The sequence below is a fragment of the Balaenoptera physalus genome (genome assembly GCF_965194825.1).
Source record: "Balaenoptera physalus genome assembly, chromosome: 3".
Classification (NCBI taxonomy): Eukaryota; Metazoa; Chordata; class Mammalia; order Artiodactyla; family Balaenopteridae; genus Balaenoptera; species Balaenoptera physalus.
Window position 1 is genome coordinate 118,915,521 of NC_138890.1, and position 26,211 is coordinate 118,941,731.

The following is a 26,211-nucleotide window of genomic DNA, read 5'->3' on the forward strand; positions in this document are numbered from 1 at the left end:
GGAAGAGAATTGTTTCTTGTAGCTGCTTCAGAGAATGATGTTCTTCCTTGTCCCTGATTTTCTTTAGCTAATGGGTAAAATGCTCTCAATGAAAGGAAACTAGGAGAGGAGAATGTAGATGTTTTGAGACCTGCATATAGGGCAAAAGAGTTAATGCTGAGATGCAGTGGTAATACTGCAGACTTACAGAGTGGTAATCCAAAATGGATACATTGTTCTGAGAACAAAATTCAGACAATCAAGAATACATGAAGGATTTGGAGAAAATGTGAAAGGGCAAGAATTACGAATTCAAAGGATACTGGGGAAATGTGAAAGGGAGAGATTCTAATCTGTGGTATGAGAGTGGCAATAAGCAAACATAAACCGTGTCTCTCCTGATATCACACAGTATGCTTTGTATTTCTGTAACTCTCTACAGTAATTCTAAGGCTGCTGGTTTAGAGGACTTTTGTCTTGATTAGTAAAAAGCACAGCAACCTTCAAAATGTGCTAGGCTCAGGTTCTGACCCTTTTCTGTTTGGAGTTCCTTGAGGTTGATGGAAATACTGCCTATACTGACTGACAGCACCTGTGATGATGGGGAGGGAGATGACTGGATAGTAGGCTGCTTCTTAAAGACATTGGGACCAGAATGTCTGCATATGTGTATGAATCAGTCCACGTGCCAAAGATGTGTCATGCGTTCCATAGGTAGCCAACCCTAGTGTTAGCACAGAAATGAACAGCATAGCATATGATACGAAGAATGCCTAAGATGAAAGTATAGAAAAATTAGTCAGGCTGGCTGTTGGAAGAAAGTGGGTAGTCGTGTGATAACAAATATAGTTGTTAGAAGAAAGAATCTTTGACTTGTAATCACAAATCTTGCATTTGAATCTTAACTCCAGTTTATTATGTGTGACCTTGATCAAGTCACTTAACCTCAAACTTTAGTTAAATGAAGCTCACAATAATAATAATACCCTAAATACCTGTGTGGCAGAGTTATGGTAGATACTCAATCACTATTATCTGAAATTAACATTAAAAGATTAGACAAGATGTTGTCCTGTGGAAAACTGTTAAATGGTGAACGTTAGGAACCATTTAGGGTTATAATTTTAGAGAACATTCTTAAATCCTGTTTTAAGGATCTTAACATTTTAAATTATTTTACTTTCTACAGTTTTAACTATGCAGTTGAAAGCATCAGAGAGAAGTTGAAGGCAAAGCCTTTGCTTTTACAGGTTGGTTGATTAATATGAACAGATCCTTCTCAGTTTCCTCATCAGTGTATTTTACTGTGGCATATTATATACATTTTTGAAGCTATCGCAAATCCTTTTGGAAGAAGTTAGGATATAAATCAAAATAGGTATAGATTATGGCAATAATGATAAGCGACATTTGGGGGGTAGTGGGGAAAGATAAGTTCTATCACCAGTGCAGTTCTAATTGAGTTCTAATGATCATTTAATAAAATGTTAATCTCACTCTGACTTACAGTTACCAATTGGTGAAGGCAAAACTTTCAAAGGAGTGGTGGATGTAGTAAGTAAAGAAAAACTTCTTTGGAATCCCAATTCAGATGATGGAAAAAACTTTGAGAGAAAACCCCTCTTGGAAATGAGTGATCCTGAATTGCTGAAGGAGATAACGGAAGCAAGGAATGCCTTAATTGAACAAGTAAAATAAATACTTTGAGCTTGAAATTGCGTAAATATTTAGAAACTTTAAAAAATATTTATTGTGAAATTTCATCTAAAATTACATATGGAATATGTATAGTATAATACAGTGAACGCCAGTGTAATCACCACCCAGTTTAAGAAATAGAATATTAGCAATATTCTTGAATCTCCCTGTGCTACTCCCTGCTCTTCTCGCTCCCTTCCACTAATCATCTACTCCCCCATCACCACTATCTTGATTGCAGTGTTTATCTTTCATTTGCTTTACTTTATAGTTTACAGATATATATACTACAGATATATACCTAGTTTTCCATGTTTTTGAATTTTACTTAAATGAAATGATACTGTTAGTATTTTATTACATTGTTCAACATTATGTTGGAGATTCATTCATGTGTGTGGTTATACTTCATTCATTTTCAATCTTCTATAGTGTTCCAGTATATGATTATCCCACAATTTATTGTCTGTTCTCCTGTGGATGGACTTGAGGTTGTTTCCTCTTTTTTGCTGTTACAAACAGTGTTGCTGTGAACATCTTGAAGTGTATCCCTTTGCACACATTGCAAGAATTTGTTAAATCTAGGAGTGGAATTGCTAGGTCAGAGAGTATGTCCATCTTTTACATTAGCAGATGTCAAATTATTTAGAAAATTTTCAAACAATTTTATAGTTAATATATAACTCTAGACCTCATCCACCTTCAAGATTTTAATAGAAAATAGTAAGATTGTTAATATTTATAATATTTATAATAATACAGATTATATTAGAGCAATAAGTAAAACATACCTTAAATAAATTCTTATGGTAGAGAAAAGCATGAGTCTGAACCCTCTGATTTTTTTCACTTGTAAATTAAACTGGTCAAAATAGAGCCTTTCATCATTAATTTTTTTCATTCATCTTTTGTATAAAGTTATTTTTGAAATTATTTTCATTATAATGTATAGTAATCATCAATTTTATCATTAACATAATAATGATCATTGTTATTTTTATTATTGGATAATAGTTATTGAGGACCTACTATGATATAGCTTAAGTACTTTACATATATTACTTAATCCTCACAACAACCTATGGTATTCCCGTTTTATAGGTGAGGAAATAGAAGCTTAAGATGCTTAAATAAGTTGTCATACAGCTAATAAGCAGCAGAGCTGGAATCTGAACCCAGGTCCATCTCAGTTTAGAGCTAGAGCTCTTACTGTTTTGCTGTACTCCCTAATTGGGGTGGGGGGTGCATAAAAAGAATACAAGGGGAATTGATGTATATTAATCAGTAATTGGGTACATAACTGGTTCCCCTTTGAGGTGTTTTGTCTTATACAAAAGAGCTATCAGAATAAACCTAAGAAGGATTTTGTAATCTACTTGAGGAGCCAACATACACTTACATAGATATATCATATTGTTCTAGGACATGGTAGTAAATAATGAAAATAAAATTTGTGGGACTTCCCTGGTGATCCAGCGGTTCAGATTCTGTGCTCCCAATGCAGGGGGCCTTGGTTCGATCCCTGGTCAGGGAACTAGATCCCGCATGCTGCACCTAAGAGCCTGCATGCCACAACTAAAAGAGCCCACGCACTGCAATGAAGATCCTGCGTGCGGCGACGAAAGTCCCACGTGCCGCAACTAAGACCCAGAGCAGCCAAAATTAAATAAATAAATAAATATTTTAAAAAAAGAAAATTTGAGACTATCATTAGACAGTAATAAAGTACTCATTACAAGGAATAAATACATATATATAGAATTAGAGAATAACACCACATCACACCTGCTAGGGATAGCTACTATCAAAAAAAACAGAAAATAAGTGTTGGCAAGGATGGGGAGAAATTGTAACCCTTGTGCACTATTGGTAGGAATGAAAATGGTACAACTACTGTGGAAAACAGTATTGTGGTTCCTCAGAAAATTAAAAATAGAATTACCATATGATTTAGCAATTCTGCTTCTGGGTATATATCCAAAAGAATTGAAAGTAGGGTCTTGAAGAGCTATTTGTTCATCCTTCTTCATAGCAGCATTAGTCACAATAGCCAAAAAGTGAAAGCAACCCAAGTATTCATCAGCAGATGAGTGGATAAACAAAATGTGCTATGTACATACAGTGGAATATTATTCAGCCTTTAATAAGGGAGGAAAGTCTGACATATGCTACAACATAGATGAACTTTGATGACATTATGCTAATTGAAATAAGCCAATCACAAAAAGATGAATACTGTAGGATTTCACTTATATGAAGTATCTAGAGTCCTCAACTTTATAGAGGCAGGAAGTAGAGTGGTAGTTACCAGGAGCTGTGGGGAGGGGAGAATGAGGAAGAGTTGTTTCATGGGTATAGAGTTTTAGTTTTGTGACATGAAAAAGTTCTAAAGATTAGTTTTACAGCAGTGTGGAATATACTTACCACTTCCTAACTATTCACTCAGAAATGGTTAAGGTGGTAATTTTATGGTTGTTATATTTTATCAAAGTTAAAAAATTTTTTTTGAATTAGAGAATAAAATTAGTGTGGACTAGAATCAACTTCCTGTGTTCTAAAGGTGAACAGTAATGAAAACAGTGCTTATTATATATTTACTATATGTTCTGGAAGCATAATTTGAATTGGTTATTTAAACTTCACAGTAGCGCCATAGGATAAGTACTAGTATTGTCTCCATGAGTAACCAAGATAAAGAGAGGTGATGTAACTTGACAAAAGTTTTTTTGAACAAGTTTGTAAGTAGGAGCCATTTCCAGACAGTTTGATTCCAGAAGCTATGCTTAACCATCATATTTGCTGCTTTTTGGAAAGATGGTTGGGTACATTTCTGCTATAGTTAGCTGTTAAAAATGTGTTTTTCTCACCAAGTTTGAATGTTTTGCTCCCTTTTACTATTACAAACTTTTGAAACTCTTTTGTTAATTTTATTGTCAGTTGAATTCTCCTGTCATATAAGCAGATGATTATGAAATGAACATGAATTAGATAATTACAGTTTTATTATTGAAATGATACCACTACACCCTCAACTTAAATTTTTTCCCTCAGTGAAGGATTATAAAACAAGTTCAGTCCTTTTACTTTGAATGTCTTGGAGATCTGGTGAACATTCAAAATATTAGAGGATTACCAAATGAAACTTTTTTTTATAAACTCAGACCCCCCCCCAAATCTATTTAAAAACAGCAATTCATTGTATATATTATCATTGGCTATCAGCTGTGGATTTTTTCTTTCTTTTGAGCACTCTGAGTATGTAGCACACTTTATTGAGGTGCTCTGTCTGGCTCTGGCTTCCCATGAGTTTAGGAAACTCATGAGAGCGTATCTTCAATTTTCAGTCTCCTTTCCTTTGAAAGAAAAACTCTTTATCTCTTTAGAAGATGTGAAGAGTTCCTTGGCCTGGATAAGTTAGATCATGTAGCTGTCTTGAAATATTTGGGTAATGAATATTTATGGTGCATAGACTTAAGTTAATAGTTGTGATGGTGAATGCAAGTTACAGAACTAAAGCTTTCTTTATAGGTTGCAGATTTGGATGATGAATTTGCTGACTTGGTTTTAGGAGAATTTAGTGAGAATTTTGATTTGCTACCGGCTGAAAAGGTAAATTTTATTATTCATTTACTTTGACCAAGTTTTACTAATTGGATGTGGTTTGATTACTCTGTTGTAGGTGTTTTTTTTTTTCCAACTTTGCATATCATTAGAAAATGCGGACTTAAAAATTAGGAGAACACTGTTAAAAATTAGAAGACATTGTTCATTTACTGCAGCCTTTTCCCTTCATTATGATCATTTCACTAAGTAGTATTAGGGAAATCACAGATAGAATTTTTTTTTTTTTTTAATCTACTGGTCTTTCGGACTACTATAATGGTCATTTTTCTCAGAACATTTTTTCTGAATCTGTTTTAATTGTTAGTGGAAACTTATTCCAGGCCTTCCCTTTTTTTTGGTTTTCTTTTGAAATATATTAAACCAGAGAATAGGCCAGTAAAATACTGGTAGTATTTGAATTATGACAGATTTATTCAAATTTTTTATTTTTTCTGCCAGGAACCTTCCCCCCATGAAAAGTGTTTTTAAGTGGTAATGTTTTAAGTGGGCTCCAAGATGAGCCCAGCAAATTCACTTAGTTGTTTTTCATGAAAAGAAGTAAAGAAAAACACAAGATCTGTAGATTAATTTTGAGCCATTTGAAGTTAGAGGTGGAAAAAATTATTTCTTTTCTATTGAATGAAGTGCTATAAGTTTGAATTTTTTTCTTGTTTAGTATTCAAATGCTTAAATGCGATGTTTATTGTGCCCTATAGTCACATAACACGATTTCTGTTTTCAAAGAGCTTACAATCTAAAATTAAATTGACCCACCGTTTCTCTTATCAGTAGCTTGCAAGCACACCTAAGCTCTTCTTGGTTTTTGAGGTTTTTTAAAAATTGTTTCTACTTTGATACCTCATTTTCCTTTGTATTTTATTTAATGTGGATTTAATTTATTTGAAGAAGTTGTAACTCATTTATATTTCTAATTTCTAACCAGTTCCTCTAGTAGACTATCAAGGTTAAATCACAAGTATGTTAATTCACTTATTCAAGAAATATTTGTATGCATCTACTTTATTTTAAGCACTTTTCCAGTTTCTCGTGATTTACAGTATCTTTATGGGACTTACTATAATGCTTATATAGATTTTACATTCTAGTGAATGGGGAGACAGATAATAAACTAATAAATATATATCTAATATACCAGGTAGTGATTAATGTTATTTACAATGAAAAATAAAGCAGAATAAGGCCATAAAGAATGATGGAAGTGTGCTGAGGAGTGATATTTTACATGATTGGTTAGGGAAGGCATCTAATTCTGGGATATTTTGGTCAAGACCAGAATACTACACATAGAACATTTATACCTCTGCTTTACAGCTACAAACTGCAGTACACAGAGTAACACTGGCTCAGACAGCAGTGCCTGTGCTTTGTGGAAGTGCCCTGAAAAACAAAGGGGTCCAGCCCTTGTTAGATGCTATTACTATGTACTTGCCTTCACCTGAAGAACGCAACTATGAATTTCTGTAAGTATGCAAGTGCATAGATTAAAATCGTATAGCCTTGAAAAGACAGGTAGACAGATAGGTCTTGTTTCACAGAGAGTAGTTGAATCACAATTTTTGAATAACATTGGTGAAGAATATTATTCTAAATAATATAATATAGAGCCATAGTAATTTTTACTTGAAAGGGATATTTGTCATCATCTCTTGTAACCTGCTGTGTTTACAGATGGAGCTAAATAAGAATTTATGGCTTTTTTGCTGTGTAAAAGTATAAGTGTTGACCCTGCCATCTTAGTTTAAAAAAAAAAAAAAGTAGTATACTGGGGGTATTTGATAGATATTCTATAGATACATTTATATTTATTCTGGATTTCAAGATTTTTCATAATATTTTTTGACTGTAAGGAAAGGTCCATTGTTTTATTCCTTGTCCCTAACAGCTTCGCCCTTAGTAATAAGTCCTCTAAAATCTGAGTGAGTTTTGTGCCAAATGGCAGACAGAGGTGGACTTTGATCCTATTAACTAGGACCTGAGTCATTTTTCATCTCTCTCAACTGGAGAGGCATTATGGTGATGTGATGATGAGCACGGACTGTGTACTGCCTGCATTTAAATCTCAGGTCTTCCAAGTTGCTTTAACCTCGCATCTATAAGATGCAGAGAATAGGACTTATCTCATAGGATTGTTACAAGAATCAAATGAACTAATATTTATAAAGCACATAAAACAGTGCCTAGTATATGATCAACCCTCTATATAAGGATTTGTTAAATAAAATTAAAATTTGGAGGGAACAGGAATAAGATTAGAGAAGTTCAATAATAGAAGTGTCTAACCTACTGTGAATCATGGACTCCTTTGAAACTAATGAAAATATGGAGAAATATTTCCATATTTCCTCAGAAAAATGTACCTACGTGCAAAGTTTGGCAATTTGAGAGGGATTCAAACTTTCTGAAACCTAGTAATGAACCCCAATTTAAGGACATCATTCTGTAAGTGTTCGCTGTGTAAACAAGTTCAAGTTTATGGTGTAGATTTATATGGCTGTGCAGCTGAAGAAAAGTGGGAGGAGAGAGTGAAAGCAGTAATTGGAAAGTACCTATTTGTTTACCCTGTATGGGGTTTTAAGAAGTGGTGTGATGTTCCTAGGTATATTTTTTGAGGAGGGAAATCTAGGCAAGAATTATTTGCTAATAGAGGTAATATTTGGAAGAGAATCCATTGCTTTTAGTTTTGAGGAATTAATGGTAAGATGTCCAATGAATAATTTAGTCCGGTGGAGGAAGAGAGGTACATAATACACTATTTAATTGGCCTTGGTAGCTACACTAGAAGAGATGAGGAATCTTTGGAGGACATCAAGGTTAGGTTTATGCAGTGACTCTGATCTGATCTGATCTGTATAGATATATAGGAAGTGTATTTTAAAGTGGCTTTTCTGGAACTTCTCCTTAATTTTATAGGCAGTGGTATAAGGGTGACTTATGTGCCCTGGCATTTAAAGTTCTCCATGACAAGCAGCGAGGCCCACTGGTTTTTATGCGCATTTACTCAGGCATGATAAAACCCCAATTGGCCATCCATAATATTAATGGAAACTGCACGTAAGTAGAAGCCTAGATCATTTTCTAAAACTTCACTCATTTCTTTAAATATACTTTTACTAATATAAATCATGGTTTTACAGGGAGAGAATAAGTCGTCTGCTTTTGCCATTTGCTGACCAGCATGTAGAAATCCCTTCACTGACTGCTGGTAACATTGCTTTGACTGTTGGGCTTAAACACGTAAGTGACCAAATCGTTTCTCTAGGAAATAACAGTTTAAATGTTTAACTAAAAGTAGGTATTTTGTAATAGCAAAAACCCCTAGACAATCCAAAAGCTATCAGTAGTGGAATAATGAATATTGTAGTATATTTATCAACATGGTTGAATCTCAAACATTTAATAGAAAGAAAAGTAAATTACAGAAGACTATGAACAGTATGGATTGTATTCATATAAAGTTCAAATCCAAGTAAAATAAATACACTATGGATATATACTTATGTTTTAAGTTTATGTAAAATAATGTTATTTTCATTGTTTTTTTTTTCCTATCTTGATTATTGCCGACAATTAAATCTAACTTTATAACTGATCAGGTTAAAAAGTGAAGATATTTTGCCAATGAAGGCTCTGTAAGGGCAAGGATTTTTGTCTCTTTCGTTCTTTTGTCTCTTTTGTTCAAAGATAAATTTGTTTTACCAAATGAGTTTTAAATGTATTTTTTGTGTGTATGAATGTTGTATTGTTAGAATTTATTACAGCAATATTTTGGACAGAATTCTTCTACAACTTAAATTAGCTTTACCAATGCAGAGTTATAATGAGCTTAATGAATTTGTCTCTCTTTTAAGTTCTGATGAAGAGGAAGTGCTACCTTAAAATTTTTCATTGGTTTTCGTGGTCCTTGGTGGAAGCTGAGTGCTTGCCAATAGCCTGTTTTGTCCCAAGGCATCTTCTTTGCTTGCAGACTGCCACTGGTGACACCATTGTCTCATCCAAGTCCAGCGCGTTAGCTGCATGTCGTCGAGCGGAAAGGGAGGGAGAAAAGAAGCATAGACAAAACAGTGAAGCAGAGAGGCTTTTGTTGGCTGGGGTGGAGATTCCAGAACCTGTTTTCTTCTGTACCATAGAACCTCCATCCATGGCTAAGCAGCCAGGTACAAATAATCTTGGTGCATCAATTAATTAGTGTTCTGATAATTTAGATAAAATAGTTACATTTTAACCTCAAAAGGTTTCTTATGTCACTGAGTTCAATTTTATGAGCATTTATTGGTAAGTATTTCTTATGATTGGTCTAGTTTTTTAATTCATTTTTATTTTTATAAACTCTTTTCATTTTTTTTCTTTCAGCTTTGCCATTTTCCTCTTACCATATTCTTCCTTATTCTTGTTCTTGTGGTGCTATCTATGGGATTCTAAGTAATTGGCCTCAGGACTGCCCTTCCAGTATATTAGATTAGATGGTAACCAATTCATAACCGATTCAGTTTCCCACCACTATTTATAAAAATCAACTTTTCCTTGTTTTCTGGCTTAACTTTTAGAACTTAGTGAAAATATTTATATACTAATGTCATTTGTTTAATGTCATTTGACCTTTTTGAGTGATAAATAGTTTGTTCTTTAGCATATTGGCTCAGAATACTTCAGTGGCTTCTCATTACTTATAGCAGAAACCCAAACTCCTTAGTAGAGTATATAGTAAAGCTCATGATTCCAGCTGTAACATTTCTTGTTAGATTTGGTTACATAGAGCATAAAACCCCCAAATAGCAGTTGCTTTAATGACAAAAGTTCACTTCTTTCTCTTGTAAAATATGCCTTGAATTGGTAGCCCAAGGGTTCAAGGATGACTCCACACGTCATCAGGCACCCAAGCTCCAGTCTTTCCATCCCGCTTCTTAAAATTTCCTTATAGCTACATTTAACGAAAGTTAAAATGGCAAAATTAATTTAGTAATATATTTTACTTAACTCAGTATATCAAAATATTATCATTTCAACATAATCAATATAAAAATTATTGAGATACTTTACTTTCTTTTTTTTTTTTCCATGTGAAGTCTTTGAAACCTGGTATGAATTTTACACTTACAGCTAACGTTAATTCAGACTAGTAATATCTTGTACAGATGGGCTGTGGCTACCATTTGGACAGTGCAGGTCTAAAGAGGGAGCATGTGCGTATCAGTTAATTAATTGTATTAAAGTATCCCTTTACTTTAGATGGCATATTTAATGCAAATAACATACAATTGACCCTTGAACAACAGGAGGGTTGGGGCCCCAGCCCCCCACACAGTTGAAAAGCCCATATACCTTACAGTCAGCCCTCCGTCTGCTTGGGTCCTCCAATTCTGCATCCGCGTATAAGCAGACCCACATCAGACCCATGTTGTGCAAGGGTCAGCTGTATTCTTACTTCCTCTTTGGTGTGATAATTCATCATAGAGTGATCACATTAGTATCTCTTTATTCATGATGTAATTTAGCTTCCTTTTGCCAGTTTCTTATTATTGTATGTGTTTCTAAAGTCTTTTTTGCTTTTTTTGTCAGTGCCTTAACCTTTGCAGAACATAATCAGATGATGTTACTGTCCCATTTAAACCCTTCAGTGGCTTCCCAGTGCAAATCCAGACTCTTCGCCATGGCCTTCAATACCTTACATGGTGTGCTCCCTGTCACACATCTCCCTCCTCATCTGATGCTACGCTTCCTTTTGTCCACCAGTATCCAGCTACGCTCGCCTTCTTGTTTCTCCAATAGAAGCCATTCCTTGCACAGCCATTTCCTCTATCTGGAATTCTCTTTCTTCAGGATTTTACTTGCGATGTCATTCTTTTTGGTTTGTGCCTTTATCTAAATCATCCTGGACAGGTCTTCCCAGGTCACTCAATCTCAAGTAACCTCCCATCACTATCTCATCACCTTGTTTTATTCTCTACAGAACATTTCTGGCTGTTTGAAATTTTCTTTTTCAAAATTTGCTTGTTCATCTATTTTCCTACTAGAATGTATAGTACCTTATCTAAAAAAATGAAACATAAAGATAACAGTTATTGTTTATCCTCTAGATTTGGATCATGCATTGAAATGCCTTCAGCGTGAAGATCCCAGTTTGAAAGTGAAGCTAGATCCTGACTCTGGACAAGTACGCATATTATTATTTAATCCCCAGAATCTTTCAATAAAAACATTTGTGTGTGTGAGAGAGAGTGGTTAAGTGCATATATCCAAAACATTGATTGGTCTCTACCCCTGAAAGAAAAAGCCTTCTTTTTTGGTTCTCTCATAATATAAATTGCTGATTATATTTTGACTGTTAAGCTAAATTCTAATTCCTCAGTATGATTATACCTTACTTATATAAACTACTTTCCAACATTTCTACCTTCCAGAAGACAGCCTTTTGTGAAATTTTGAAATAAGGTTCAGCCCCAAGACAAAACCTTGAGCCTCTTATGCTAAAACTTATAGAAGCAGCTTTCTAAAGGGAAGATGCAAAGGTATACTTTTAAAGATGATAACACACCTAAAATGGGTGAGAAGTGCTAGATTACAGCCTAACAATGTGGGAGGAAATAGAGCCCTAAAGTTGGTACAGGACTGTGCTGTACGTTATATAGTACAGTAGAAGAACACATTATTCATTCTGCATCTTCTTTTTAGGGAGGCAGGGTAGAGTTTATATAAAATTCTAGAAAAATTTCCTTAAAAAAATTACAAATTTGCCTTTAAAAAGGATAAACTGATTTAGTTAATCTGAAAAATATGGAGTACTTTATTTTCCCAAATGCCAGCTAAATGAGGTAGCAATTTAGTTTAATTGATTCTGAAGGCTACAACAGCAATTAAAACAGAAACTTTTAATTTAAAAAATGCCAGTACATATTTTTTTTTAAATAGCAAATAACATTCAAGTGTACAAAGTAAAGAATTATAGTCTCCCTTTCAGTCTCTCTATCCTATTCTACATAGGTAATCACTGTGAAAACTTGGTGAATAGCCTTTCACACTTTTCCAAACATCCATTTTTCTGCTGTGCAATGTTATAGAACACAGTATTTATGTTTCCAAATATATATGTACAGGTATATAAGAAGTCATTCTATTTGTATTACTCTACAACTTACTTTTTTCCGAATAATTACTTCTTTAACTTTATATTAAAGTATAGCAGTCATATGCCAAATAGTTTTTTGTTGTTGTTCCTTACAATTACAGCTTTATTATAGAGAGAGGAAACAAATCAGAACCAGCCAAAGGAAGAGACACCTAGGGCAAAGTCTGGGAGGGTTCTAAATGCAAGGCTTTTCTTCATCCTCCTGGCATAGAGTATTGTCAGTCAGGGAAGCTCACCCAAGCCTTCCGTGCCCAGAGTTTTTATTAGGGCATAATCACATACTGTCTATGTAGTTGACATTTAATCTCTAGTGCCTCCTGTAGTTTGGGCTACTACCTTTACTCTCTAGGTTGTAAATGGGTACAGCTATTCCAAAGCTGCATCATAAATCACATTGTTAGACTATCTGGTGGACAAAGGCCCCAGACAAGCAAAGACACTTCTACCAGGCAGCATCTTGGCCTAGAGATAACTTCCCAGTAGCTGAAGGCAAGGGCCAGGTCTCTCTTTAGGGTAAAGTTAATGCCTCACTACACAGATGGTATATGAATAAAATGGGGCAAATGTGGATTCCTTGCACTATATTCTCTCATACACAAAGATCTTCTTCAGGAAAAACCATTGTTGCTTTCTAAAAACAAAAACATGTTTTGATTGGTTTTGATGCAAATTTGGCTGACAAGGACCCAAAATAACATTGGTTCAAAGAAGATAAAAGTCAATTTCTCTGTCGCGTAAAGTTCCAAGCTACTTTGGAAGTTTCAACTGCCCACAAAACTGTAAGGTGCTCAGGATGGTTGGGAAATAGCCATGTGGTTGGGAGTGTTTGGGGGAGGGCTTATTCCCCCCATTCACAAGATGTTGCCCTCATTCACATTTCAAGACAGTTGTCTATATCTTCATTAAGAGAAGGGCTTTATTTACCCTTAAAGACATAACCCAGAAGTTACCAACATCATTTATGCTTATATTTCACTGGCTAGAACTTACCTTTGTGGTTGGGAAGTATAGTTCGAGTTAGATGCCACTTACCCAGCTGATAATTCAATTATCAAAGAATAAGAGATTGGCCTAGTGATTCACTTTTAATTGATTTTTTATTTCAGTCAGAAAAGTTAAAAGCAGTGTTTTGATGTAGGAGCCCAAAAAAATTACAGAAATTCATTTTGTAAGTAATGAAAAAATATATTGATATACCTTTATTAGTATTTTGTGATAAACTTAATTTTTTCCTTGGTCTTTGTTTTCTTCCTCTTTTAACCAGACTATCCTTTGTGGCATGGGGGAGTTACATATTGAGATAATTCATGACCGAATCAAGAGGGAATATGGACTGGAAACCTATCTAGGGCCCCTCCAGGTGGCATACCGAGAGACCATCCTAAATTCAGTTCGTGCCACAGGTAAAAAATACAACATTTCGAATTCACAACATTTAGAATTGGCTGGTTCTGTTGCTCTCTTTTTCTCCAGGACCTGTTTTCTGAATCTCTTAGTTCAGTTGCATAAGGCAGGGTTCATAGTCACTAGTGTCTTCCATCAGTGGGGACAGGTTTTATGTGTGTGTTTTCTTGTTCTTTAGCATTTGTTTGTTTTAGACACAGCTCTATTTCATTACAACTCATTTATTACATATATTGGCTGAGCCACTCACCAAGCAAGTGTGCAGTGGGATCGGCCATTGAAGTAGACAGCTCATCCCAGTCCTCACTACCAGCAGGAGAATAACAGTTTGAACTTGGTGTGTCAATTTTACTCTATAAAGTGAGTGGAAATGGGGGGTGGGGAAGGTAGAATTAGATGAAGGTAGTCAAAGGGTACAAACTTCCAGTTATAAGATAAATAAGTACTAGTGATACGATATATGACATGATAAAGATAATTAATACTGCTGTACGTTATAAATGGAAGTTAAGAGAGTAAATCCTAAGAGTTCTCATCACAAGGAAAAAATTTTTTTTCTATTTCTTTAACGTTGTGCCTATATGAGATGATGGATGTTCACTAAACTTTCTGTGGTGATCATTTCGTGATCTACGTAACTTAAATCATGTTGTACACCTTAAACTCCTGCAGTGCTGTATGTCAATTATATCTCAATAAAATAAGACATAAAACTTTAAAATTTAAAAAGAAAAAAACAAACAAAAATAGAGTGGAAAATAATTTCCACTATTTAGTAAGTATGGTAATCCTGTGCTGATGGTATTCTTAAGAAAGTGCACTTTTTATATTTCTGTCCCAAAATGTAAGAATTCATGATTTTTCTACATATGATAATTTCAATTTGGTTCCCTTAAACAAAAGAACATGACAATCATTCCTATCGCCCCTGAAGGAGGAAACATGGGCAGGTTTGTGAAAAAAATAGAAAAGATATGTTTAGGATAACTAGGAACTTTTAAGCAACTCAGCAATTTCTAAAAAGGCCAGGTGGTTATTTTTCATTGAAACTTGAGAAATTAAACAAGCAGTATATAGGGGCAAATGACATGATGATTTCTCTTTCTGGACTTAATATCTGGAAAAACTAAAAATTCTGGGAAAATATAAATAACATCTTTTAAATTAATGTCTGAGATGGTTAGAATGTAATGGAAATTTCCAGAGGCCAAAAAGGAAACCGGAGCAGGAATCTTGGAAAATAAGCCAGCACCTAAGCCACTAGCTATCTTGGAGAAATCTGTGGTCATGTCTAACCTAGAACTTGAGGGCCACATCCTCATGGAAGTAATGAGGAAAATCTTCTCCATAAAAGAAGAGGACAAGGAAACTTGTCTGACTGACTGTGGGGCAAAGGGGCAAAATTTCTGAGAATTTGTAACTGTAGGCTTCTGATAGCATTTTCAGCCTAAATTCATAGAACCAATGTGACCTGAAAAACTCCAGAGAAGAATTTAGTGTAAAGTGCTCATGGATTGGTAATATACCAAAGAACCTGGAGAAAACAAATGTAGGGCCTCTTTAGATAAATGTATCCTCAATCCAGGCCTCAAAGAAAATCCCACAAAGGAATATGAACTCACAATTTAAAAAAATTTTTTTTAATAAATTTACCTATTTATTTATTTATTTTTGGCTCTGTTGGGTCTCCGTTGCTGCGCGTGGGCTTTTTCTAGTTACGACAAGTGGGGGCTACTCTTCGTTGCGGTGCACGGGCTTCTCATTGCTATGGCTTCTCTTTGTTGCGGAGCACGGGCTCTAGGTGCATGAGCTTCAGTAGTTGTGGCTTGAGGGCTCAGTAGTTGTGGTGCACGGGCTTAGTTGCTCCGCGGCATGTGGGATCTTCCCTGACCAGGGGCTCGAACCCGTGTCTCCTGCATTGGCAAGCAGATTCTTAACCACTGTGCCACCCGGGAAGCCCCCCCGCAAAAAAAATTTTTTTTTTAAATCATAAAACCTTGAGCAAAGGCACAATGAGCAAAAAAGGCAGCAGAAACAATAAACATCACAGGCAGACCAGCAAAGGCTTCTGATACTAGAATTATATGCCGAGTATAAAATAAGTATTATTTTTGAAGAAATAAGAAAGGGGATAGAAAGTATAAGTAAGAAATAGGAGACTATCAAAAATAAGCAGGCAACAGAACATCATGTTATCTGAGAAAGAAAGGAAATGCTCAAAAAAATGATGGGGATGTGTCATAAGGACACAGGAACCAACCCAAAGAGGCTCCACTGGCTAAATCTGGGTTAATTTGAACTCCAAAATAATTACGAACAATAATCATAGACCACTGAGAAAAAGTTGGAATTCATGAGTCCATACTGATGATAGATCAAAAAGAAGAAGAGACTCTTCTTCCTTACACTGAAGTGCCAAATGCTGACTGTTAGATGTTGAGGAGGAGGGCTGGAATAAGAAATTGTCATCTTGTAATTATGATGAATGCTTAATATTGAGTACATTGTTGAGCAGCATATTTGCATGGTCTTCGAGTGTCTCACTCTAGATTGCTTATTAGTTACAAGGTGAAAACTAGTAACCAGATGCTGCAGCAATCAGACCACACCCTGACTGGACAGTCAGATCACTAATGATCACGTCACTGATGAGGAGCAGATTACATTTGTGTACATCTAGAAAATTATAAAAAGGTACAGACATTAAAGAAGACCTAAGTTAAATGGAAAACCATACTATTCATAGATAAGACTAAATATCATGAAGATACCAGTTCTACCCAAAGAAGTGTATCAGACATAAATACTTATTATAAAGCCATAGTCATTATGACACAAATCAAGCTAAGAATAGACAAATATACCAGTGGAACAAACCAGAAAGCCTAGAAACAGACTCATATCTATGTGGAAATTGGATTTACATCAGTGATATTGCAGCTCAGTGAGAAAGGGTGGACTGATACTCAATAAAGGGGCCTGGGATAATTATTCATATGGAAAAAGATTTAGATTCCTACCTCATACTGTATACAAAAGTCAATTCCAGGTGAATTTAAAAGCCTAAATATGAAAGAAGAGTTGGAAATCTCCCTTAGAGCACAAAAGAATAAAGAGAATAAATGCTAATAATATATGCAAAAAAGAAAAAAAAGAAAAACCCCAAAACTTTATGAAAGGGAAACCTTCGAATTTTTGGAAGACAATATAGGAGAATTGTTTTACTGACCAGATAAGGTTGAAACTATGAACTAAAAAATTACTAAAGATATTATTGAAATTAAGAATTTATTCGAATACACTATAAAGAAAGCAAAAAGACAAGCCAAAAGCTGAGAGAAGATATTTGCCTCATATAAAACTGACAGATTAGTATCCAGAATATATAAAGAACTTCAAAAGATGAATAAAAGCATGACAACCAACCAAGTAGAAAAGTGAGCAAAAAAGATTGAACAGACATTTCACAAAAGAGGATACCCCAACGGCCCGTGAACATATTAAAAGATTCTCAGTCTCAGTAATGATTAGGATCATGCAAGTTAAAAGGACAAGATGGCATTTTATGCCAACAAAATTGGCACAAATGCAAATCTGACAATGCCAAGTGTTGGTGAGATGTTGAGCAATGGAAAGTTTTACAAAAACTTCTGGTGGGAGTGTAAATTATATAACCACTATGAAAATAGTGTGGCAACTTTCTTATGAAGTTGACTATGTGCAGACCTTACTACTCAGCAGTTCCACTAGTAAGTATATGCCCTAGAGAAAATCTTACACATGTACATTGAGAGACAGATACAAGAACCTTCATAATAGCATTGTAATAAAACAAAACTTTAGGTGAAAAAAATCCGAATATTTATGGACATAGTGGATAAATTGTACTCTGTTCCTATAATAGAATACTATATAACAGTGAAAAAGAATGTACTACATCACCAGGTGTCAGCCCAGATGACCCACAGATGTGAAGCAGAAAAGAGCAACTTGCTGAATACATGCAGTATAATAACATATTCAAAACAAAGCAGAAGTAAACTATATTGTTTAGGGATACCTGCATCTGTGATACAACTCTAAAGAAAACCATATGAATGTTTAAATACAACATCATGATAGTGGTTGTTTCTTCAGAAGGCTTCTAGGTTACTGGTAATGTTCTTTTTTTTTAGTAGTATTAGGTTTCATGAATGTTCATTTTGTTTTTAGGTTATGCATGTATTTTTAAGTATAAAATATTTCATAATATAAAAGTTTTATATTTCATAATATAAAAGGAATTATGAAGAGGAATTATAGAGCATAATTAGTTCTTAGTTTTGAATTTGGGCCATGAGTCACCGTGTTCCATGGTCACTCACATAAATACAGCATAGTTTTGTCTTAGTAAAATCTTGGAGATTGGTGATGTTGCCGAAAGCTCAACTTCTCTGTATACTGGTGCCAAATCAAATCTCAGAGACAGAGTTTTGGGTGAAGTAGAAAAGGATAGCCTTATTACTTTGCCAGGCAAAGGGGGACACAGCAGGCTCCTGCCTTGAAAAACTATGTGTCCCAACCTGGGAGGATTTGATGAGGGTTTTATAACAGTGGTTCAAAGGTGGGGTCTCTGACAACATCATGGTGTACACAGGGCTTGCACTCCCTTCATCTCGTCTTCAGGTGGTCTCCTAATCTTGAGGAGCTTCTCTGGTCCCTTTAATCTTGCCTCAAGTGGTTTCTTGGCTGCTTCCTCCCTTGATTAGCAACTGTTCGAATCTGCCCTTTGGAACTAAGGGAAGGTCATGGAGGCTGGAGTCTTGCCTTCAAGAAATGGGGGACAAAAGGGCCTCCATGCCTTGGAGCCCCACAGGGCCTCACTCGGTTTCACTGACAGCTATTGGTTGTTAGCTAATGAGGGAGTCTATTTTCATTTTTACAAATAGATCACTAGTTTTTGGGGAAGAATCGTAAACATTAAATGTTGGGTTGGCCAAAAAGTTCATTCGGGGGACTTCCCTGGTGGTGGAAGTGGATAAGACTCTGCACTCCCAATGCAGGGGACCCAGGTTTGATCCCTGGTCAGGGAGCTAGATCCAACGTGCGTGCCACAACTAAGAGTTTGCATGCCACAACTAAGGAGCCTGCCTGCCACAAGTAAGACCCAGTGCAACCAAATAAATAAATATTTAAAAAAAAAAAAAAGTTTGTTGGGTTTTTCCGTACCAGCTTATGGAAAAACCCAAACGAACTTTTTGGCCAAACCCAATACATAAAATATTGCTGGAAGAGTGTATGAAATTTAACTTCGTTGGTTGGCAGGGAAAAGCCTTTTAATTTTCATTAGATAACCGTTTATACTCTTTTACTTTTAAATAAAAATTTTGTGTTTAGAAGAATATCAGCCACATAAGAAATGTTTAAAAGTGTAATCTGCATAACAAAATTTGTGTGATCAGCTGCCTCAACACACCCTAACACTGAAGCAATTTTTTTTTTTTTTTTTTAATTTTTTGGCTGCGCTAGGTCTTCGTTGCTGCATGCGGGCTTTCTCTAGTTGTGGCGAGCAGGGGCTACTCTTTGTTGTGGTGTACAGGCTTCTCATTGCGGTGGCTTCTCTTGTTGCAGAGCATGGGCTCTAGGCATGCAGGCTTCAGTAGTTGCAGCACGTGGGCTCAGTAGTTGAGGCACGTGGGCCCTAGAATGCGAGGGCTTCAGTAGTTGTGGAGCATGGGCTCAGTAGTTATGGTTCACGGGCTCTAGAGCTCAGGCTCAGTAGTTGTGGCGCACAGGCTTAGTGCTCCACAGCATGTGGGATCTTCCCAGACTATGGATTGAACCCGTGTCCTCTGTATTGGCAGGCGGATTCTTTTTTTTTTTTTAACATCTTTATTGGAGTATACTTGCTTTACAATGGCGTGTTAGTTTCTGCTTTAAAACAACGTGAATCAGCTATACATATACATGTATCCCCATATCTCCTCCCTCTTGCATCTCCCTCCCACTCTCCCTATCCCACCCCTCTAGGTGGTCACAAAGCACCGAGCTGATCGCCCTGTGCCATGCGGCTGCTTCCCACTAGCTAGCTATTTTACATTTGGTAGTATATATATGTCTGTGCCACTCTCTCCCTTCATCGCACCTTACCCTTCCCCCTCCCTGTGTCCTCAAGTCCATTCTCTATGTCTGTGTCTTTATTCCTCTCCTGCCCCTAGGTTCTTCAGAACCGTTTTTTTTTTTAGATTCCATAGATACGTGTTAGCATACGGTATTTGTTTTTCTCTTTCTGACTTACTTCACTCTGTATGACAGTCTCTAGGTCCATCCACCTCACTACAAATAACTCAATTTCATTTCTTTTTATGGCTGAGTAATATTCCATTGTATATATGTGGATTCTTAACCACGGTGCCACCAGGGAAGTCCTAAAGCAATATTAATAGGTGATTCAGAGCAGGTTTTTAATGTTGGTAAACACAGAAGCAGATGCTTTCTTTCTTTCTTTTTTTTTTTTTAATTAATTAATTTATTTTTTGCTGCGTCTGGTCTTAGTTGCGGCACGCCGGGATATTTCGTTGTGGCATGCGGGCTCCAGAGTGCGTGGGCTCTGTAGTTGCAGCACATGGATTTGGGTTTAGTTGCCCCACCGCATGTGGGATCTTAGTTCCCCAACCAAGGATCGAACATGCATCCTCTGCATTGGAAGGTGGATTCTTAACCACTGGACCACCAGGAAAGTCCCAGCAGATGCTTTCTTGGTAGAACTGTTTAGTCTGACATTTTTATACTGTATTTAGTGTCATTGTTGATATTTTCTTCCACTTTACCTTCCATGAGACCTTGAACTTGCTGATTATAATTTTGCCAGTTGTGGTACCTTGACATCTTTCTGGAACAAATCTCTGAGGTACTATATTCGATTTGTTTACAGATACCTTAGATAGAACTTTAGGAGACAGACGGCATCTTGTGACTGTAGAACTGGAAGCAAAATCACTGGAAACATCATCTCTTCTGCCAGTCATTGAGTATGCAGCAAGTGTTGCCGAAGACCTTTCGCAGGCCTCACGAGAGGCCATTGAAAATGGCCTTCACAGTGCGTGCCTCCAAGGTAAGGTACTCCAATCAGAGTACGCATTAGTATCACACTCAACGATTTAATCCCTCCTAATATTAGAAATTGTTTCATTCTTCTCTTCTAACTTTGGTGGTGTTTTCTCCCTATCTTTTCCCATCACACATATGTCATACCTTTATAGTTGTCCCACAGCCTTGGATATTGTTTTGTTTTGTTTTCAGTCTTTTGTTCACTTGGCTTTTCAGTTTTGGAGGTTTCTACTGATATATTTTCTAACTCAGACTCTTTCCTCAGCTGTGTCCCATCTAAGACCATCAGTGGGCTTCTTCCTTTCTGTTACAGCGTTTTTCATCTGGAGCATTTCTTTTTGGTTCTTTCTTAGGATTCTGCCTCTCTGCTGTCATGCCCATCTGTTCTTGCATGCCCTTTACTTTACCTATTAAGCCCTTAGCATATTAGTCATAGTTGTTTATATTCTCAGTCTGATCATTCAGCGTCCCTCCCACATCTGGTTCTGATGCTTGCTCTCTCTATTCAAATTCAAATTGTGCTTTTTGCCTTTCAATATGCCTTATAAGTTTTTCTTTTTTTTCCTTTTACTTATTTATTTTTATATAGCAGGTTCTTAGTAGTTATCTATTTTATACATATCAGTGCATATATGTCAATCCCAATCTCCCAATTCATCCCATAATTTTTTCTTGATAGCCAGATGTGATGTACTGGGTAAGGGACTGCTATAAACCGGCCTTTAGTAATGTGGTGGCGAGGTAAAGGGGAGGGGAAGCATCTGTAATCCCAGGATTAGGTCTCAGTCTTCTAGTCAGCCTGTGCCTTTGGATTCTGAGCTGCACAAGTGTTTCTCAGTTTTTTTCACCCCCCTTAGGTGGGACAGGCTGGCTAGAGTAGACTGGAATTGGGTACTTCCCTCAAGTCAGTTAGTCTCTGATAATATCCCTGCAGGTTTTGCTCTAATTAACTAGTTTCCCCTGAGGGCAGGCCTTGTTAAGAGTAGAGTGCCTGGAGTATTTCAGAATGGATTCTTTTCCCCTCCCCCTGAATCTCTGATATTTACTGTGAGAACCTGCTTGAGCTCACAAAATTATGCCCCTCTCCACCCCCAAGACTGGGTCCCCCTGGAGTTTTTAACTCTGACTTGGCCACACCGAGCCTCAGGCAGTTCATCAGTTACAGTTCAGGTGTGACTGCCTGCACTCACCTGTCTCTCCAGTCTTAGGGACAGTGGTTTGCCCTTTGCCCTCCCATCTCTTACCAATTCAATAAGAATTGTTGCTTTTTACTTATTATTTACAACAAAGTGATGACTTCAAAGCTCCTTACATGCAGAACTGGAAACTAGAAGTTCTCTGCCTATCTCTTTATACATTTCATTTAACCCCTCACTGTATACTGAGTCCTAATAAAATCTTTTCCCCCTTACCTAGGACCATTGCTTGGATTCCCAATTCAAGATGTAGCAATTACTTTACATTCATTGGTAATTCATCCCGGTACCTCCACAACTATGATTTCTGCCTGTGTCTCAAGATGCCTACAAAAGGTATAGAAGTGTCCTAATCCTTTTTGCTTTAAGGTGACTCTCCGGACAGTAGTGAACCACTAGTCCACAGACAGCTGTGTTCGCAGTGCCTGACCTTGTGTCTTTGTATCCTGAGCCTTATAGTCAAGAGTTTTGATCATGGAGAATCTTTGATTTCTTAATCACCAGGGTTTTATTCAAAAGAGGATCTAAGAAATTACTGTTTGACACAGATAGTTATTAAATATCCTCTGATTTTGGCAAAGAGGCAAGTTTTTTTAAGTGGTGTCTCTGCTTTCCCCATCCCAGTTACACAGCCATAAGAGGCAAGCTTGGTAGATTTGAGTAAAAGACATCTCTGGGGTCAGTTTGGCCCAAAATGGATTATAATTTAAAGGACATTGAACGTCTAATATTGGTTCCAATGTTGGAGTTCATGTTTGTTCTAATAAGATTAATCAAGGATCATTGAAATCAGATAAGTCCTGTTGAATAACAGATCAAATAAGCATTTTTCCTTCTCAGAGCATAAAGCAGTCTGGTCTTCTGTGGTTACCTGGGGGTATGTCCTTGAGTGTCTTGCCCCAGTAATCTACCAGAGCTGGATTAACCCCCAGGGCCTTAGTGTGCCGAATGCTGATTCCATGCATTCTTCTCAGTATAGGAATACTATAGTTTTGTTGGTGACTGATTTTGCATTAAAACGCTTGCTTTTGTAATCATTTTCTAATGTTTTGGACTGTGGTTGAGACCTGATTTTCTGTAGTCTTATTTGAATCCATAATTATAAAGTTAAATACCCTAAGCCCCTGACTTAGGAAGGCTGAACTTTAATGGCTCTTTCATATAAGTTCAAATTCATACTTCTTAAAAAGTTTTTGATTAAAAAGAAAAAACACTACACTTTCAAAAATAAAATTATTTAAATATTGTTTGCCTAAGCATATGTTAGAAATATTACCTGTAAAGTGATCATGATTAAATTGTTGAGAACATTTACCTTCCAGTAATTCTTAGTTTCTCCTGACATTGGTTTTAGTATTGAAATAATGGTAACCTGAAAAATGATATAATGTTTCTAAATTAACCCCAAGCCCCAGTATATGGGCCAGTCCTTCAAAATCTAATATGCCTTGGTTAGCCTTTTTATTAAGATCATAGTAGAGAAGAATTAACTTTATGGGGCTTACACTTAATCTTTTGTTTTAATTCATTAAATACTACTAATGGAAGTACTCTGGCCCTTGTTAAACTTCATCTAGTGGGGACGCTCCTCCTCTCTGCTATGAGAAGTGAATGCCGCTTCATATGTTTATTGAGCCGTTGGTGGTGTGCTTATAGCGCACTGGGCACTGAGAGGGGCGCAAATAGGATGCATACGTTTTTCTTTACCGAAAGGAGCTTACGATTTAGAAGGGAAATAAATAGCCAGATAGCCAGAATATTCGATAGAATGGACTGAGATCCCTAAAAGCTGAGACGTGGGGAATTGGGGCAGGGTTCTTGGAAAGAAGTTTATGTTGCCGAAACTCGGCCTCTTCACCGGTGCCGAACAGAAACGCGGAGACAGAGTTTTGGGTGAAGTAGAAAAGAGTAGCTTTTATTGCTTTGCCAGGCAAAGGGAGCCACAGAGGGCTAATGCCCTCAAGACTGTGTGACCCACCCTGGAGGGGTTATGAGGAGTTTTACAGTGTTCAAGGAGCAGGGTGTGATCAGCTCGTGGACAGTTCTGGGATTGGTTGGCATCAAGGTGAAGTTTCAAGCATCATCAATCAGCCTTCTGGTTTCAACCAGTCTAGGGTCTGTGTGCTTGTGGTCAGCAGTTTTCCTCTGGCAGGGGTCTGCTTCCTGTACAAACAACTTAGGAATGTGTGTCAGGCCTTTATACCTTTCAGGGAACTGGGAGTTCGGTGATTCTGCCATGTGGCAGCAGTATAGTCTAAATTGTTACCAGTTCCCTAGCCCAACAGCTGTTCTTTGTTTCTGCATCTTCACACTTCCCAATCATTAACTATTGAGTCAGCATTTTATTTCAAAATACAACAGGGGCTTGTACATTGTTTCATTAATTGTTGAGCTGTGATGTTTTGGAAGATTTGGGCACAGTGGGCAGCATTCCAGACAAGGGGAGATTAAAGAAGGCAGGGGAGTAGTGAAATTAGGGTTGGAAAAGTAAAATAGAGTCAGACTGTAGAGAAACCTTTAAAAACTACATCTAGAAGTTTGAGATTTGTTTTGAGAACAGTGGTGAATAATTTAAAGTTTTTGAAGAGAGCAGTGTAATCATTAGAATACAGAAGGGACTGGAGTAGGGAAAAGAGTCTAGGACAGGGAATGGACTAGGTCTGAACCAGGATACCAGCAACAAGAGTGGAAATCTTACAGCTTACTTGTGGAAAAAGGGAAATCAAAGATGCATGTCCTGGTGAACTGAAGAGTAGTGATGCCATCAGCAGAAAGAGGAAAGAGCAGACAGGAGTGTTTGGAAAAGAAAATGATGAGTTCCGTTTGGGGCATATTGGGTTGCTATAAGATATTTAGACACTATTGCAGAGCAGACCAGTGGAGTACAAGGCTGGAGCACTCAGAGACCGTGGCCTGGGTAAAGTTTAGAATTTTTGAGGAAGCTATGTAGACGCTGTTCTTGATGCTCTGTAACTAGGCAATGTTGCCAAAGAAAAGGCTTTGAAAAGAAAAGAGGACTAAGGACAGACCCACAAGCACAGTACTTCCTGTTCAGTTACACAGAACTCAGTCCTTTCCTTAGTTGTAGCATTTTTTCTCTTTAATTTTTAACCTTTTCCCACTCCATTATGTTGTTCTAAAAGACATTGCGTGAAGTGGCACAAAGCTTTTGGTAAGAATTGCAGAAATACAGAGGATATATTTAGTTGTTTGCTGTTGACTGTCATTATTTTTTAGTAATGTTTTCATTCAAGGACTATTTTTCTATAGTTGAGTTGTTTCAGTTGATAGTGATTTTAAAGGCTTAATCTGTGAAAAACTGAGATTATGTTGTTACTATATATGTGTGCTATGTTTTTTGAAATTTCTGTGATAGAGAATATACTGCTGGCCATTTTTCATGATCGTGAAGGTAGGAGGCGGGGGTGGGGGGGAGGGAAGAGGTGGTGAGGTATCGGGGACAGAAGAGCATTACTTGACAATATAGGCGAAGATACCGCCTGGTCCTAAGTGAGTGGTGGCAGGTGAGCAGAGAGAGATGATCGGCCATAGCCAAATAAAGGTGAGGGGTACATTCCAGAGCCCTAGCTCTTTTATCTGGTTTCTGCTGCTAAATCTTAAGTTTATTGCATCCCACCTGACAACCAACCAGAGGCTTAGAATTTATAGGAAATTGTTTTGTTATTTTTTAACTCTGGCAGGCTGGAGAAGTAAGTTAGCTTTTAAAATCAAACCCATCAGTAGTTACGGTGCTCGCAAACGCCCTCCAAAATCCGTTTACCAATTTGCCTGATGGAGTGATGCTCTAAAGACAGCGTCTGACTAGGACCCCAGGTCTTTATGCCTCTGCTACTTCCCTGGTTTTCGTCCACTTCCTATCTGCCCTGTGCTGTTTTAGCTTTTTATAGTTTCCATGCTCTTTCCTTTCCATGTGCGTGTTCTTCTTGGCCTTTGTTATCTGTTCAGAATTTTAGATTTCAGTCTGTTTCAAATAGAGAATGTGTTTCTACTAACTTGCTGTGTTTTTAGCTCTCTCCTTTGTTTCCCTCCTTGATTGCCCTGACTTGTAGCATGGGCTATAACTACAGGTATCAAAAA

At 36.9% G+C, this 26,211-nt stretch overlaps 2 protein-coding genes across 11 annotated transcripts in view; one reads left to right on the forward strand and one right to left on the reverse strand.

Moving 5' to 3' along the window:
• GFM2 (GTP dependent ribosome recycling factor mitochondrial 2) overlaps window positions 1–26,211 on the forward strand; it is a 53,238-nt gene that overhangs the window by 19,239 nt on the left and 7,788 nt on the right. For 8 of the 10 annotated variants that reach the window (XM_082457189.1, XM_082457188.1, XM_082457184.1 and 5 more), the window contains 11 exons: window positions 1,169–1,229; window positions 1,489–1,668; window positions 5,206–5,286; window positions 6,613–6,761; window positions 8,212–8,352; window positions 8,436–8,535; window positions 9,266–9,455; window positions 11,376–11,452; window positions 13,689–13,827; window positions 20,742–20,921; window positions 22,334–22,449. In XM_082457189.1, coding sequence (XP_082313315.1) covers window positions 1,169–1,229; window positions 1,489–1,668; window positions 5,206–5,286; window positions 6,613–6,761; window positions 8,212–8,352; window positions 8,436–8,535; window positions 9,266–9,455; window positions 11,376–11,452; window positions 13,689–13,827; window positions 20,742–20,921; window positions 22,334–22,449 — 1,414 coding nt within the window. The remainder of the gene's footprint in view (window positions 1–1,168; window positions 1,230–1,488; window positions 1,669–5,205; window positions 5,287–6,612; window positions 6,762–8,211; window positions 8,353–8,435; window positions 8,536–9,265; window positions 9,456–11,375; window positions 11,453–13,688; window positions 13,828–20,741; window positions 20,922–22,333; window positions 22,450–26,211) is intronic. The other 2 variants (XM_082457190.1, XM_082457191.1) reach the window with 1 other exon arrangement.
• The window catches only part of HEXB (hexosaminidase subunit beta), a 39,367-nt gene continuing 35,634 nt past the window's right edge, over window positions 22,479–26,211 (reverse strand). Inside the window, exon 14 of the mRNA XM_082457289.1 lies at window positions 22,479–24,276. Within this exon, the coding sequence (XP_082313415.1) occupies window positions 24,201–24,276 (76 nt within the window). The 3' untranslated portion in view covers window positions 22,479–24,200. The remainder of the gene's footprint in view (window positions 24,277–26,211) is intronic.